The sequence below is a fragment of the Leopardus geoffroyi genome, chromosome C3 (assembly GCF_018350155.1).
Source record: "Leopardus geoffroyi isolate Oge1 chromosome C3, O.geoffroyi_Oge1_pat1.0, whole genome shotgun sequence".
NCBI lineage: Eukaryota > Metazoa > Chordata > Mammalia > Carnivora > Felidae > Leopardus > Leopardus geoffroyi.
The window spans coordinates 58,311,941-58,328,591 of NC_059338.1; the positions used below are offsets into that span (position 1 = coordinate 58,311,941).

The following is a 16,651-nucleotide window of genomic DNA, read 5'->3' on the forward strand; positions in this document are numbered from 1 at the left end:
CCAAAGTGGGTCTCTAGGCTCCACCAGAGACAAGAAATGAGCAGACCTGGAGTAGATGCCTCGTTCTGGTTGTGTTGGTGCCGTTACCGGATTGTAGCTCCGTTCTTGCAAGGTTATGGATCTGAGTAGATTTTCGGTCTCCAGTGTTTTCAAAAACGTAGGTGTTCCTCGGATGTTGGCAAATGGTATAGGGAAAGGAGTTTTGTACTCAGGTTAACCTGAGGACGCAGTGAGATAAGTGAGCTTGAACACTGTCTTTTTCACAGTACTTCTCTGAGACTGGGAGAAGCTACGTCACCGTGATCCTCCAAGAGGAGGGGGGATAGTGTGATCATTTCCTAAATGCGTATGGCATAGTAGCTTGTATTAAAAAAATGGCAACTCTCGTGGTACAAGTATTCCATAGAACACTCTAGGATTTGGTGGGTTAGATGCAATTAGAAAGAAAATGGAGGAAACTCAATCCAGTTTCGCCTAAATGACGGAGACCGAGGCCGCAGCCAGGAAGTGTCAGCTTCCAGGAAATCTGGTGGATGCGCCACGTGTCTATTCCTTTTTCCACCCACCCTCCATTTTACCACATCCTTTCCCATCCTACCCACTTAGGGATAATAAAAGCTAACATTCGTTGAGCCTTCCCTTTGTGCGAGGCCTTTGTGTTTTAACTGCTTTAACCCTCACGATAATCTTCAGCACTATCATTATTCCAATTTCATAAATGAGGTGGCCGAAGGCACCGAGAAATTGAGGAATTTTCCCGTGGTCACCTGTATAGTACGTGGTTAAGACAGTACAGGAGTCCAGGAGGAGCTAAGGCTCCTAAGGGCCACACTAGTATCTACCCCAGGGTGGTGAGAAAGGGGAAGGGAGATTGCACGAGGACCCCTGGCTTCTCTCTTTCCCCCACTGCTTATGTTGAGTTAGTCTGCCAGTGCTCCCCTCCCCCATCTACCCCTTTCCCCCCCCCCCCCAACCCCCATCCAGTCTTCAGAGAAACAGAATCCAATGGCCCCTCACACAGCATCTGCTGGTTCCGATTAAGACCATCTCAGTCTGGCCTCGCTCATCACCCCTGCTCATTCCTGTGCCCTCCCCCCCTCAGCCCTCCCTCCCAATGTTTGCTAGTTCCTCCCAAGGAAAGAAAAAAGATAAGTCCCTTTGGCCTCTGCCCCCCGCCCCCCTGTCCTCAAACACCGCCTCACAGTCACCCCCGATTCCCACTCCCAACCTTTTTTTGTATCTCTTTTCTCTCTTCTCTCATTACAGATTCATCTCTCCTCTCCTCTTTGCCTCCCACTGCGGAGTGACAAATCCCTCTTAAAATAACACTGGTGACTCACCCAGCGGATACTGTATTCCATTTATGGGTACCTTTGTTTCCCCAAGGGGCACAGAGCATCTCACAGATACTCAGTCTTATTTTTACCTCGCCCTTGGCAAAAGAGGGTCTGTCAAAAGGGAATAAGAGTGTAGCTCGGGTTTTTGTCTGAATGACTGGAGCGCTGGGGCCAATGCAGTCTTTTTACGCTCCCAGGCCTCCTCCTTCTCATCCCCTTCTCCTTGGTGCTGTTTGACTTCAGGATCCATTAGTAACCTCACCAGAAATTCGACGAAAATCTTATTAATCACCTGTGCTCTTTCTTGACCAGCCACCCAAGCTGGAAGCCTGGGAACAGCCCCACTTCCTTCCTCCCACTGGTTCTGCCCGCACATCCGGTTGACAACCAAAGCCATGCCGGTCCCCCCTTGGGGCTCTGGCTCCTATTCCCACCGCCGCCACCTCATTCGGGCCACCACCTCCTCCAGCCCGGCCTGATGCAGTGGTCACCTCGCTGTTCCCCCCCACCCCCAACCATTTTCTGCACACACACACGCGCACATACACACACACACCCCAAGGTAGTATTTCCAACCTCAATCCGATCACGCTGCCCCGCCGAGGGGTGCTCCGGTGAAACCCCTCCCCTTTTCCAGGGCATTCGGGGCTTCTCAGTCTAGCCTCAGCGACCTTGCCTTTATGACCCCCTGCGTCTTCACCCCAGCAGTCCCAGAAAGAAGCAGTGTCCCTTTGACATTCCTGGATTCTCCTGCCTCCGGGCTTTCATACCCGGGACCCCGCCCCGGGGAAGGAGCACCTGCCTGTAGCATCTCTTCCCAGAAAGCTCCTTCTCGGGTATAAAGGTGCAATTTTTACATCACCTCTTCTGCAGAGCTTTTCCTAGCCTCCCTGGGGCACTTTGAACTCTTCTCTCTTCTCTATGCCTATTGCTTTTTCCGATAACTGCTAGAGTAGAGATACGTATAACGTAGTCTATATTCCACCAATTGGAAGCCTGCGATGTCCCGGGCACTATGCCAGGCACTAGGAAACAGAGAGATCAAATTCACAGTCCCTACCTCCACGACGAAGACGGGAAATAAAGAAAAGTAATTGGTATTTCAGAGTGAGATGAGCCATAACAGAGCTAAACCCAGGGGCTGAGTGGGCACATGCGAGGCCGTCACCTAGGCTGGGGACATCCCAAAGCTCTGAGAGGAGACCAGCCCTGAGCTGAGCTTCTGGGAATGTCCAAGTGGGAACGGCTTTGGGGACTACACTTTCTCCCCCACGAGACCGTGGGCTCCAAAACAGCGGACCAGATCCTGTGCCCCCTGTACTTTGCAAGGGCTCAGCAAATTCGCAGGAAACCGAAAAATCAGAAAAGGTTTGGGCTGTGGATCTCTAAAACCCCCACCGATGCCAGGTTTATTGCTTCTCAACCCAGCCTCCTCCTTCCTCTTGGTGGTTGACTCATCTTGGTCCCACAGATCCAATCTTAGCCAGCAAATAATGCAAATAATAAGGTGATTCCACGAATGCGGTTTTTCTGCATCCCGGCCCTGGCCGCCCGCAGCCCAGGAATCGGGGACCCAACTGGCTGGCCTGAGGCATTTGGCGTGACAGCTGAGCCACCCGGTCAGAGTCAGGCAGTCACGCGTCCCTGACGGGCACCTGGGCTAAGCAGAAAAGGCCCGAGAGGAAAAGGGAAAATGTGTCACCCCAGGCCAGGCCAAGTTCAAAAGTCACCAGGTCCAGAACCACCTCCCAACTGGCTCCCCAGCACCCCCGCCTCATTCTCTGCCTTTCAATTTCTACTTCAAAACCAGGGTCATTTCCCACAGCCTTGCATGTGTGGGCATGCTCCTTGTTTTGGCTGACAAAGCCCGGGCGACACCTCTATCTCTCTCCCTCACTTTTGCCCCCACCCAGATTATTCTCTAACCTTCTCTTTGTCCCTCAGTCCTATGAAACCCTGTGCATTTCCTCAACCCATCTCTCTCGCCTGCAGGCAGCTTGACCGGCTGCTCGTTCTTTTTGCCTGGAACGCCTCTGGATAACTGGCTCAGCCTTCCGTCTCAGGTTAAAGGCTACTTTCCAGGGGAAGCCCGTCCTGTCCCCAGGCTGAAGCCAGGGCAGCTTTACACTTGCCAGTGACTGCCCCTACTCTCCGCTCTCCCTCTCGTCACCCCTGTGGCACTCTGGTGAACTTGTCCCCTGAGCTGGGTAAGCTCCCTGCAGGGAAGGACTGTGTCTGGTTCCACCACCCCCCCCCCCTGCATCCCAGGGCCCAGAAAAGCATCCAGACTGCGTGCATCAGGCACACGTAAGCGTCTGCCGGATGAGTGCGAGAAAGAACACGAACGAATTAATTAGTTGGTTCGATGAAGGTACTATGTAGGCCTGCTCGTCTCTCCGTGGGTTCTGTGTATGTGGTCTGGCCTTCAGGGGACTGGCCCCTGAGGAGAGGAAGGCAGCACGACCTAGTGGTCACGAGCTTGAACTCGGACCACACCTCCAGGGGCTCAGATCTGAGCTGTAGGCCTCACAATTTGCACACGTTCGTTGTTTTGTCTCCAATCGAGGTCGGTTATGAGATTCACTGTCTTAACAGTTGCAAAGCAATCCACTAGCACTGGTGACGTAGTCACCCCTATTTAAGTCTTTGCTGTAGAAAACAGAACGGTACTAACACATGCAAAGTCAGGACGTGCTGCCCGTAGGTGACAGGACAAGAAATAAATGATAGGTTTATGACTTAAAGCTATAAACAGAACGAACTGAAAATAGCCGCGTAATCATACAGAGACAATGGCAGAAACTTGGCGCTAAGTGAGCTAAGTTCTCGTGGTTCGTAGAGGCAGTCACAGATAATGTCCAAATCGACAACCCGGAAGACGGTGGTGTGAAACTCTTGGTGATTTGAAGGTAACTATGGGAAGGACCCTCCGCCAAAAGAGTGAAAAGCAGTTGTTTGTAAGGAGGAAGATTAGAAAAGAGAACTCATAGGGCGGGGACTGTGGGTTTCCTTGGCAGCCCTTTTGTGCTATTTAAATTTTGACCGTATACATGGGGCGCCTGGGTGGCTCAGTCGGCTGAGCGTCCGGCCTCGGCTCGGGTCACGGTCTTACAGTCCGTGAGTTTGAGCCCCGCGTCGGGCTCTGGGCTGACAGCTCGGAGCCTGGAGCCTGCTTTGGATTCTGCGTCTCCTTTTCTCTCTGCCCTTCCCCTACATGTGCTCTGTCTCTCTCTCTGCCTCTCAAAAATAAATAAAAATGTAAAAAAAAATTAAATTTTGACTATATATATATATATATATATATGGAGAGAGAGAGAGAGAGAGAAGGAGGGAGGTGCTGTACAACGTTTGGCTGAAACCCCTCGGCATCACACAGCACCTCTTTAGATAATGTGATAAGTTAACAAGACACACATAGTTTCCTCAAAAGCTGGGCTTGATGGGACACAAGAGACATTGGGGAAAGGCACATACGCAGCTCATTCAAGAATCCGTGCCTTCCCCATCCGTGACTTTGCCGTGAGTCGCCCCTCACAAAGCGAGTATTTTATCCTTGGTGCTCGTTTTTTCAAGACCGGCTTTCCAACTTAGGGTGGGCAAATTGAAGCGGGAGGGATAGATGGGTCCACAGTGTCCTGGGAAGCAGCTTTCTGGTGGTTTCCACTCTGGCTCGCTAGCTGAATGACTAGAAGTGAGCTGATTCCAACCAGCTGCCCTCGGTTACTCTCTGAAAGCATTTGATAGCGTGGAGTGCCCCCTGAGGACTAGAGAGTAGTAAGTCCTCTCTCTTCGCTTCAAACGATCAAGGCACAGTAAGTTCCTGCAGTTTAGAGTCAGACCTAGATGTCCGCATCACCAGCTACTGGGGTAGTATAGCCATAAACGTGAATCAAATTGGCAATTTAATGAAAACGTGAGAGAGCGTGAGTCTGGGATATTGAGCGCCTGGATGCACGTTTCGTTAAAACTTTACCGCAAGTTGTGATCACATTCAAGGGATGTTCCAGGTTGACAGTGTTTGAGGTGTTTAAAAGCTTATTGGCAGGCAAGCGTGCCTAGAACGCTCCCTGAAGTGGTGACAATTACAGATGTCACAGAAAGGCAGCATTGCCCATTCAAAGAGCATTGACGGTCATTTGAATAAAGTATCTTCTCACCAAATGTCTGACCTTTGCTACCTTGACAAAGAACCGACACGTCCTGTGTCTGCGTTCTTTCGCGGGAGGCCCAAAGAAACACAGAGGGATAAGAGAATTTGCTAGAGATCAAACATGACTGAAGCCACTTTTTGAGTAGGTGGACGCTCAGGATAGAAATGCAATGACAGTATTTTCTCCCTTATTCCACAAACAGAACTCTATTAGGAAAACAGGTTGAGGTAGATCTTAAATCGTTTCCATGGTCACCATTGTCACTTGTGACTCGTGTGTGGAGAACCACTGCAAGCTGGAACCTGAGAATGGTGAATACAGCTCTCGTCTCTGACAGACACTGGCCAAAATCACTCCCGTCATGAGTACCGTCGAAGGGAGGTACGGTTAGGACAGAGCTAGAACTTACGTGATGTATTACGCTTTCCCAACACGCAATGCATAGGCTTTGAGACTCTTCTGAGTAATAAATATTTATTAATTAAAGCATCTACATGAATATGAGAGACACGAAAAATAAAAATACAAGAAAATAAGTGGACTCGTGCAGCACTTTTATAAAAAGTGAATACAATCTAATTAGTCCAGGAGTTTGTAAAGGGAAATGAGCTGGCGGGCTAGTGAGGGAACAAGGTGCCAGAAGGCCACTATGTGGTCAGGGTCACAGCTGAATTGGTGAAATGTTGGGCTCCTGTTGGCTTGGTCTGTTTCATGTTTCTTCTGGTGGACTTGTCCACGCTTTCTACTGCCTTTTTCACCCACTCGGCTTGTGGATCCGCGCAGACCTTGAGGCCACGTCTGGTAATGAATCTGCAAAGCAAGGCAAAGATAGAGTCAGTCACATCCGTCTTGTTTTGGGGACAAAGGTGACTTCCTTATTTAATTTCTTTGGGTAAAGTTGCACTTATGTGTTGGGGGAGCTGCTATTCTGAAAATGAGATCCTGGGAAGACAATGGTTCCCTGTAGGCTAGTTCGTCACACATTTCCTGACGATACAGTAACTGCTAAAACATGGTGCCCGACTTTAGCACACCATAAGGAAAGGGAAGGGAGGTGAAGGGAAGGGAAGGGAAGGGAGGGTGAGGGAAGGGAAGGGAGGGGTGAGGGAAAGGAGGGGAAGGGAAGCATCTCACACCAGTGTGGCCCTATGGTCCAATCCTGACCCAAACCAGCCATCTCCCAACCTAGCCTTCAGAACGAAGCACAATATTCATCCGATTCCCAGTCAGACTCTTCTGCTAAGCTAAATCAGACAGAAGGATGATATTCTTTATCTGATTGCCAAACTGCTTTCAAAAATTGCCACTCGGTGCTCCATAAAGACGTGGCTAATACAGAAAAACAAAGGGGCTGTTGCTTCGCTTGAAGTCTTCCTCTGGGCCACCTTCCTGAGGAGGGCAGTATTTCTATACGCTGTGTCCCATCAAGCCCAGCTTTTGGGGAAACAAACTCACATTACTGCTTTCATGGAGCCCTCCTTGATGGTGTAGGTCTTGATGTTTTTAACTGGCAGTTTCTTGGTCGTTAGGCTCACGCAGATGCTCCTTTCTAGAACTTCACTCCCCACGCCTGGTGAAGAAAACCAAGCAAACAAAAATAAAATATCGTTTCAAAGAGCATGAATGTTGCAATGCTACAAATAAACTGACAAAGGGTGATGTGATAAAGAGTAATTTGGGGAAGGCAACAGAAAATGTGGGGGAGCCACATGTATTATTTTAAATGTTAAAGTGTGAGATATATAAAGGATGTCGTTCATCAACTGTTCATCCTCAGTAGAAACCCCCCCAAGGGGGATTACACTTCAGCTTAGACAGCCATCTTACATTGAAGAAGGGGAAATAACTGGGGAGGGGTAATAATAATTAAGAATTTGGTAGAATCTCTTTTTTTTTTCATGTTTATTTTTGAGATAGGGAAAGAGGCAGGGCATGAGCAGAGAGAGAGAGGGAGGCACAGAATCCGAAACAGGTTCCAGGCTCTGAGCTGTCAGCACTGAGCCTATGTGGGGCACTGCTTGGGAAACAGCATTTTTCTCTGAGAAGCACCTAATATGGATTCCCCAAGACCCCAAGAATCCTCTAGACTCTAAACCCCCATATCTTATTTCCAGCAGCGTCTGTGCGTGTGTGTTACGGCTGAAGGCATCGCCCTCGCTCGTATTGCTGAGCTGAGTCAGAGCACAGATTGCTAGAGGCTTAAACCCCAGTGGGACGCGTAGCGGTCGCTCAGGGAAGAAACTTGGGAAGTGACTCAGGGAGGAAACTTGGCTACAAATTAAGAGACTGAAAGGAGAGTTAGCTGAAACCTTAATTATACTCAAAGGATAGTCCCTCTTACTGCCAGAGCCATGAGAAGTAAATTCCAATCAACTGTGGGGGGAAATGATCCTTTAAGAAATAAAGATGCATAAGGGTGCGTGGGTGGCTCAGTCGGTTAAGCGTCTGACTCTTGATTTTGGCTCAGGTCTTGATCTCAGGTTTGTAAGTTCGAGCCCCACGTCGGGTTCCACACTGATAGTGCGGAGCCTGCTCAGGATTCTCTCTCTTTCCCTCCCTCTCTGCCTCTCCCCTGCTCGCTCTCTCTCTCTCTTTCTCAAAAATAAATCAGTAAACTTAAAAAAAAGAAAGAAACATGTAGAACAGTTAGGTGAGGCTTAGTATAGCTAGGTCTCATCTTGGTCTGTCTTACAGGATTCTCTGAATGGGTAGAAGGCATTGATCTGTCAGCCCTTATCACATGGTCTCTTATAAACTAAAGAAGTTTATCATTAATGGGAACAACATTCATAGCAGTAATCATAGACTCTCCTTCCTACTTGAAGGTGATACTGATTTCCTGGGTATGAAGGCATGAGTTCCCATTCATTTTTTTCAAACAGAAATTTATGATTTGCCTCAAGACATCCACCCTCCAATTCATCCTCGCATTGTGGCGAAAATTTCCAAAATTCTGAGAATGGATCAAGGGAGCTATTAAATAGGCAAAAGCTACAAAGGCGTAGACAATCATCACCACCAGGCCACGGCTAACGTTAATCAAGAAATTATTACTCGTGAGGAAATCTGCTAAGTCGCCCTAATATTTTTCGTTTACATGTTAAGCCCAGGTGAGAGTGTCTGTCATTATATTCAACTTACAAGTAAGTGTAGGTCCAGAGAGGCTACGAAACGTACCCCCAAGTCACCCAGTTACGAAAAGTTGGAGCCCAGACTCTAAGCGAGTTCTGTCTGTCTTCGGCATCCATCAAGTCCCCCGAAAGCAAAATTACCCTTCCCATTCTGCGCAGGGGAAGTCTGAGGCTGACCCCGGGGGAAGCAGTTTTCTCGAGTCAGAACCTGACTCAGACCCCAGACGTGTGTCCACCTGCCCACATTATCTGTTGCCCGTCTCACGCAGAACCTATCGGCTTACCTTCCGCCATGAATTCGGTGAGAAAGCAGATGGCGAGCAGGGCCAGGACGAGAGGTCTCATGGCTGAGGTCCTTCTGAGCTGTGCAGGCAGAGTGAAGATGCGACCGCTCTCAAGAGCCTCTTTATTCCTCCAGTGGTGAGCGCACTTCCTGTGGTAAGAGGGGGCTTTCGGGGTGGGTGTGGAATCGTGGAAAGTCTTTGCAGTACAGATGCCTTTCTCTCCGAAGAAAAAGTTCCTTTGCCCCCCCCCGCCCCCCCACTCGCGCTAACCCCACACCTTGTGGCCTTGGCCCCTTGTGGTGAATGTGTCAGTGAAACCAAATGCAAGCAGACGAGGAACGTGGTTTTGTCTCATCTCCTTTCACCGACCTGAGTTCAAATCTTCCGCTGCAGGCATGGCCCAAGGCCACATCGGTACTGTGGCCCAGTGCGGGGACGGTGTAAGGAAATGAGGTACAGTGGTCACAGCGGTCCTGCTTCCCCACCTGTCTCATGTCACATCCGCTGTGACATGAGGCTTCCCCCACCATGGCCCCCCGGGTCCCTGATGCCATCCAGAGAAACCGCCTCGGGGGACAAAGGGCTGCTGCTGGGGCCCTGAGTTTCTCAACCCCTTTTTCTTCTCATTTCTCTCCCGGACCCTCATTTGAATGACTCCCATTTCTTTACATGCCCCCCCCCCGTCCCCATACCCAAGAAGCAGTTAAATAAGAGTGTTTGGAGCATGTCTGCATGCACATGTTTGCTTTATTACAAATTAATATCTACCTTCTAAAAATCTCTTGATAAGTAGTTGGCCTGACATGAACTTTCTTTCAAAAGAAAGAGACAATTGTCTCTGATCATGCCATCCTGCCAGTGTTCATCTTTAACATTTTTTCCAGTAAGTCTCTATGGGTAGACATATGTTTGCGCACTTGTGACCAAATACTATTTTAGCATAAGTGTAAAATATCCTCGCACGGTCCTTCACAGTCTTTGTGATACACACACACACACACACACGCACACATTAAACCCCTCCCTTCTAACATTGTCACGTAGATCCCGTCTGTAAGGTAAGTTTTCATTAACAGATATGGAGTCATTTGCCCTTAGTAACCAGAAGTAGAATCACTCGGCAAAATCGTATGACCATCTTCTAGTTGTTCTTGCTACCTGTCACCATGGAGTCGTCCCCAAATGTAGGTTCCACTCGCAGACCTCTCGCAGGATTCAAGTATATCTGTGGCACCTTCCTGGTACTCCACTCAAAATGCTTTTCCTCCTATTCCTCCCTGACCTGGAAAACGATGGTATTTTCCATCCATTATCGAAACACAGAACCTGGGGCCATCGTAGACTCATTGCTATCCACTCACATGTCGCCCTCAACCAAGGTGCACTAAGTATACCTTCTAGATAGCTCTTCAATACGCCTGCTCCTCTTTCCACGTGGCTCTAGGCAAGCCCTCGTCAATCTCGGTAGGACCACTGCAGCAGACCAACTGGTTTCCCAGTGTCAGGTCTCCCCTCCTTTCCAATCTATTGTCACAACACTGTCGGACTAATCATTCTAATGTCTCAATCGAATCGTGTCATTTCCCTCCTGAGAAGCTCTTTGCCAATATCCATTGCCTACAGAATCTATTTCCGGTCTCTTCTTGTCATACACAAGGTCGTTCAAGATCAATAGAACGTTTCCCTCTCAGGTTCCCTTTCTGCCCCTCACGCACAGTTCCCGAACCTCCTAGTCTCAACAAATGTGTGTGTGCTCAACCAAATATACCATCTGCGCTTACACCCCCCCACATATCACTTCCCAATGCCCATCCCAGCTCCATACTTGGAAACTGCATGTTTTCCTGAATTCTCTAGATAAAATTGAGTTGCGCCATCGTCTGTGCTCCCTTGGAGCTTTGTCTCCACCACCGTTTTTATAGTTTATTGCCCTGCTCAATTATATTTCTGCGTCTCCCACTAGATGGCAGGCTCCTGCGCCTGTGATTTTCCTCTTAGGCTTTCAATCAAACAGACAATTTGACCCACGACTGAATTTTTCTTTAGCATATTGAAACGAAATTGGTTAAACTCTCAGAGTGAATTATTCACTTCCAGTTTTTCAAAGCAGGACTGCGGTCTCTGGTGGGGAAGAATTAGGCGACAAGAAAATAGAAACCTGGGACAAAACAGGTTGATGTGCTAGCGTGCGAGTGCGCGGACGCTAATTGCCAACAATCTTCACATTATCACTGGCCACCTGTACGTCTTTGGAAAAGCGTCTATTCAGCTTATTTTTAATTGGATAATTTCGTTTTTTGCTAATGAGTGAGTCGTAGGAGTTGCCGATATATTTTTGATAGTAGCCCCTTATTGGATAGATGGCTTGCAAATATTCTCTCCCACTCTGCCTTTTCATTTTGTTGATTGTTGTTGTTGTTGTTTTATATTGTGCGGAAGCTTTTGGGTTTGACAGAGTCCCACTTATGTGTTTTTTATTTCGTTGCTTGTGCTGTTGGTGTCGTATCTGAAAAATCACTGCTAAGACCAATGTCAAGAAACTTTCCTTCTATGTTCTGTTCTAGGAGTTTTATGGTTCTAGGGACGACATTTAGATGTTTAATCCATTTGGAGTGAAATTTTGTGAGTGGTTTGGGATAGAGGTCCAATTCTACGATTTTACGTGTGAATATCCAGTTTTCTTGGCACCATTGATTGAAGAGACAGTCCCTTCCCCACTGAGTAGTCTTGGCTCACTTGTCAAATATTAATTGATTATGTAAGTATGGGTGTGTTTCTGGGCTTTTGACCCTGATCCCTTGAACTATATGTCTGCTTTTTTGCCAACACCATACTGTTTTGATTACAATAGAATTGGAATATAGTTTGAAATCAAGAAGTGTGATGCCTCCCATTTTCGTCTTCTTTCTCAGGGTTGCTCTGGCTATTAAGGATCTTTTCTGATCTCACATGAATTCTAGGATTGTTTTTCCTATTTCTGTGAAAAAAGCCATTGGAATTTTGATACGGATTATATAAACTATCAATGGCTTTGGATACTCTGGACGTTTTAACAATAATAATTCTTCCAACCCATGAGCACAGGATTTCTTTATTTTTTTTAATTTAAATCCAAGTTAATTAACATATAGTGTAATAATGGTTTCAGAGTAGAACTTAGTGAGTCATCACTTACAAATAACACCCAGTGCTCATCCCAACAAGTGCCCTCCTTCATGCCCCTCACCCATTTAGCCCATCCCCCCTCCCACAACCTCTCCAGCAACCCTCAGTTTCTTCTCCATATGTATGAGTCTCTTCTGTTTTGTCCCCCTCCCTGTTTCTATATTATTTTTGTCTCCCTTCCCTTATGTTCATCTGTTTTGTCTCTTAAAGTCCTCATATGAGTGAAGTCATATGATTTTTTTCTTTCTCTGACTGACTAAATTTCACTTAGCATAATACCCTCCAGTTCCATCCACGTAGTTGCAAATGTAAAGATTTCATTCTTTAAAATAATTTTTTAATAAAAATTTAAAAAACTACCTAGTAGTGCAATTGCTGGGCCATAGGGTAGTTCTATTTTTAATTTTTTGAGGAACCTCCATACTATTTTCCAGAGTGGCTACACCAGTTTGCATTCCCAACAGCAGTGCAAGTGTTCCCTTTTCTCTGCCTCCTCACCAATATCTGTTGTTTCCTGAGTTGTTCATTTTAGCCATTCTGAAATGTGTGAGGTGGTATCTCATTCTATCTTCCTGATGATGAGTGATGTTGAGCATCTTTTCATGTGTATGTTAGCCATCTGGTTGTCTTCTTTGCAAAACTGTCTGTTCATGTCTTCTGCCCATTTCTTCACTGGGTTATTTGTTTTGTGGGTGTTGAGGTTGATAAGTTATTTATAGATTTTGGATACTAACCCTTTATCTGGTATGTCATTTGCAAAAAATCTCCCATTCTGTCTGTTGCCTTTTAGTTTTGTTGATTGTTTCCTTCGCTGTGCAGAAACTTTTTATCTTGATGAGGTCCCAATAGTTCATTTTTGCTTTTGTTTCCCTTGCCTCCAGTGATATGTTATAAGAAGTTGCTGTGGCCGAGGTCAAAGAGATTGTTGCCTGTTTTCTCCTCTAGGGTTTTGATGGTTTCCTGTCTTACATTCAGGTCTTTCATCCATTTTGAGTTTATTTTTGTGTATGGTGTGATAAAATGATCCAGGTTCATTCTTCTGCATGTCACGCTGTCCAGTATTCCTAAGACCATTTGCTGAAGAGACTGTCTTTTTTCCATTGGGGACTCTTTCCTGCTTTGTCGAAGATTAGTTGGCCATACGTTTGTGAGTCCATTTCTGGGTTCTCATTCTGTTCCATTGATCTAAGTGTCTGTTTTTGTGCCAGTACCACACTGTCTCGACGATTACAGCTTTGTTATACAGCTTAAAGTCCAGAATTGTGATGCCTCCAGCTTTGGTTTTCTTTTCAACATTATGGTTCCATTTTCTGGCTCCATACAAATTTTAGAACTGTTTGTTCTAGCTCTGTGAAGAATTCTGTTATTCTGATAGAGATTGCATTGAATGTGTAGATTGTTCTGGATAGTATCAACATTTTAGCAATGTTTGTTCTTCTGATCCATGAGCATGAAATGTTTCTCCATTTCTTTGTGTCTTCTTCAATTTCTTTCATAAACTTTCTATAGTTTTCAGCATACAGATCTTTCCCCTCTTTGGTTAGGTTTATCCCTAGGTATTTTATGGTTTTCGGTGCAATTGTAAATGGGATCAATTCCTTGATTTCTCTTTCTGCTGCTTCATTATTGGTATATAGAAATGCAGCCAATTTCTGTACATTGATTTTATATCCTGTGATTTCACTGAATTCACATATCAGTTCTAGCAGTTTTTTGGTGGAGTCTTTTGGGTTTTCCACATAGAGTATCATGTTGTCCGTGAAGAGTGAAAGTTTGACTGCTTCCTTGCCAATCTGTATGCCTTTTATTTCTTTGTCTTGTCTGATTGCTGAGGCTAGGACTTCCAACACTATGTTGAGCAACAGTGGTGAGAGTGGACATCCCTGTTGTGACCTTAGGGGGAAAGCTCTCGGGTTTTCCCCCATTGAAGATGATATTAGCTGTGGGTCTTTCCTATATGGCCTTTATGATCTTGAGGTATGTTCCTTCTATCCCTATTTTCTTCAGGGTTTTTATCAAGAAAGGATGCTGTATTTTGTCAAATGCTCTTTCTGCATCTATCGAGAGGATCATGTGGTTCTTTTCCTTTCTTTTATTAATGTGATGTATCATGTTGATTGATTTGTGGATATGGAACCATCCCTGCAACCCAGGAATAAATCCTATGTGATTGTGGCGAATAATTCTTTTAATGTATTGTTGGATTTCGTGTGCTAGTATATTGTTGAGAATTTTTGCATCCATGTTCATCAGGAAAATTGGTCTGTAATTCTCCTTTTTAATAGGGTCTTTGTCTGGTTTTGGAATCAAGGTAATGCTGTCCTCATAGAATGAGTTTGGAAGTTTTCTTTCCATTTATATTTTTTGGAACAGCTTCAAAAGAATAGGAATTTACTCTTCTTTAAATGTTTGGTAGAATTCCCCTGGAAAGCCATCTGGCCCTGGACCCTTTTTGGGAGATTTTTGACTACTGATTCAATTTATTTACTCATTATGGGTCTGTTCAAATTTTCTATTGCTTCCTGTTTCAGTTTTGGTATTTATATGCTTCTAGGAATTTGTCCATTTTTTCCAAGTTGCCCAGTTTGTGACATATAAATGCTCATAATATTCTCTTATTGTTGCTTATGTTTCTGTGGTGTTGGTTGCGATCTCTCCTCTTTCATTCATGATTTTATTCATTTGGGTCCTTTCCTTTTTACTTTTGATAAATCTTGCTTGGGGGTTATCAATTTTGTTAATTCTTTCAAAGACCAGCTCCTGGTTTCATTGATCTGTTCTGGTTTTTGTTGTTTTTTTTTTTGTTTGTTTGTTTGTTTTTTTTGAAATCATTGATTTATACTCTAACCTCATCATTTCCCTTCTTCTGCTGGTTTTGGACTTTATTTGCTGTTCTTTTTCCAGACAAGGATTAGGCTGTGTATTTGAGACATTTCTTCCTTCTTTAGGAAGGCCTGGATTGCTATATACTTCCCTCTTATGACCGCCTTTACTGCATCTCAGAGATTTTGGACTGTCATGTTTTCATTTTCACTGACTCCATGTACTCTTTAATTTCCTCTTTGGTTTCTTGGTTAAGCGATCCATTCTTTAGTAGGATGTTCTTTAATCTACAAGTATTCATGGTCTTTCCAAATTTTTTCTTGTGGTTGATTTCAAGTTTCATAACATGTGGTCTGAAAATATGCATGGTATGATATCGATCTTGTTATATTTGTTGAGGGCTGATTTGTGACCCAGTACGTGATCTATTCTGGAGAATGTTCCATGTACACTCAAGAAGAATGTGTCTTCTGCTGCTTTAGGATGAAATGTTCTGCATTTATTTGTTAAGTCCATCCAGTCCAGTGTGTCATTCAAAACCATTGTTTCCTCGTTGGTTTTCTGATTAGATGATCTATCCATTGTTGTAAGTGGGATAATAAAGTCCTCTACTTTGTGGTATTATTATCAATGAGTTTCTTTATGTTTGTGATTAATTGATTTATATATTTGGGTGTTTAAGTTGGGGCATAAATATTTATAATTGTTAGATCTTCATGGTGGATAGATCCCTTAATTATAATATAATGCTCTTCTTCATCTCTTGTTACAGACTTTGTTTAAAAATCTAGTTTGTCTGAGGGCGCCTGGGTGGCTCAGTCAGTTGAGCTTCCGATTTCAGCTCATGTCAAGATCTTGCGGTTTGTGAGTTCGAGCCCCATGTTGGGCTCTGTGCTGACAGCTCAGAGCCTGGAGCCTGCTTCAGATTCTGTCTGTCTGTCTGTCTGTCTCTCTCTCTCTCTCTCTCTCTCTGCCCCTCCCCCACTCACACCCTGTCTCTCTCTCCTTCAAAAATAAAATAAACATTAAAAAAAATTTTTTTTAAATATCTAGTTTGTCTGATATGAGTATGGCTACTCTGGCTATCTTTTTGATGTCCATTAGCATGATAATGCTCCCCTTACTTTCAATCTTCTCCTCCCCTTACTTTCAATCTTCAGGTGTCTTTAGGTCTAAAGTGAGTCCCTGTAGGCAGAATATAGTTTGGTCTTGCTTTTTATCCATTTTGATAGCCTATGTCTTTTGATTGGAGAATTTAGTAAATTTACATTTAAAGTGATTATTGAAAGAAAAGAGAAGGGAAAAAAGTTTTAAAAATTTTTTAAATAAAAAAATATTAAATAATAAAAGAAAAGAAAATAAAGAAAATAAAATCGAATTAAAAAGAAAAAAGAATTTGCTCTTGTAACTCTGGTCCTTATTATTTCCTTCATTCTGCTAACTTTAAGTTTAGTTTGCTTTTCTTTTTCCAGTTTCCTGAAGTGTGTAAAATTAGGTTGTTTGAGATCTTTTGTTTTCCTAATGTAAGTGTTTATCACTATAAACTTCCCTTTTAGAACAACCTTTCCTGAATCTCTTAAGTTTTATGATTCCATTTTCAGTTGTTTCAAGATATTTTTTAGTTTGCCTTTTTATTTCTTCTTTGACCCATTGTTTGTTCAGAAGTTCGTTGTTTAATTTCCACATATTTGTAAATTTTCCAGTTTTCTTCCTGTTACTAATTTCTAATTCATATTCTTCTGCTCAGAAGAGATACTTTG

General features: G+C 44.6%; 1 protein-coding gene across 1 annotated transcript; it reads right to left on the reverse strand.

Annotated features, from left to right (window-relative positions):
* Positions 1–5,948: 5,948 nt before the first annotated feature.
* Positions 5,949–9,101, reverse strand: XCL2 (X-C motif chemokine ligand 2). The gene is made up of 3 exons (XM_045453018.1): positions 8,904–9,101; positions 6,944–7,058; positions 5,949–6,298 (listed from the first exon to the last, which is right to left on the reverse strand). The coding sequence occupies exons 1-3, from the start codon at positions 8,962–8,964 to the stop codon at positions 6,136–6,138; spliced, it is 339 nt and encodes a 112-aa protein (XP_045308974.1). The 5' UTR covers positions 8,965–9,101; the 3' UTR covers positions 5,949–6,135.
* Between the last annotated feature and the right edge of the window lie 7,550 nt (positions 9,102–16,651).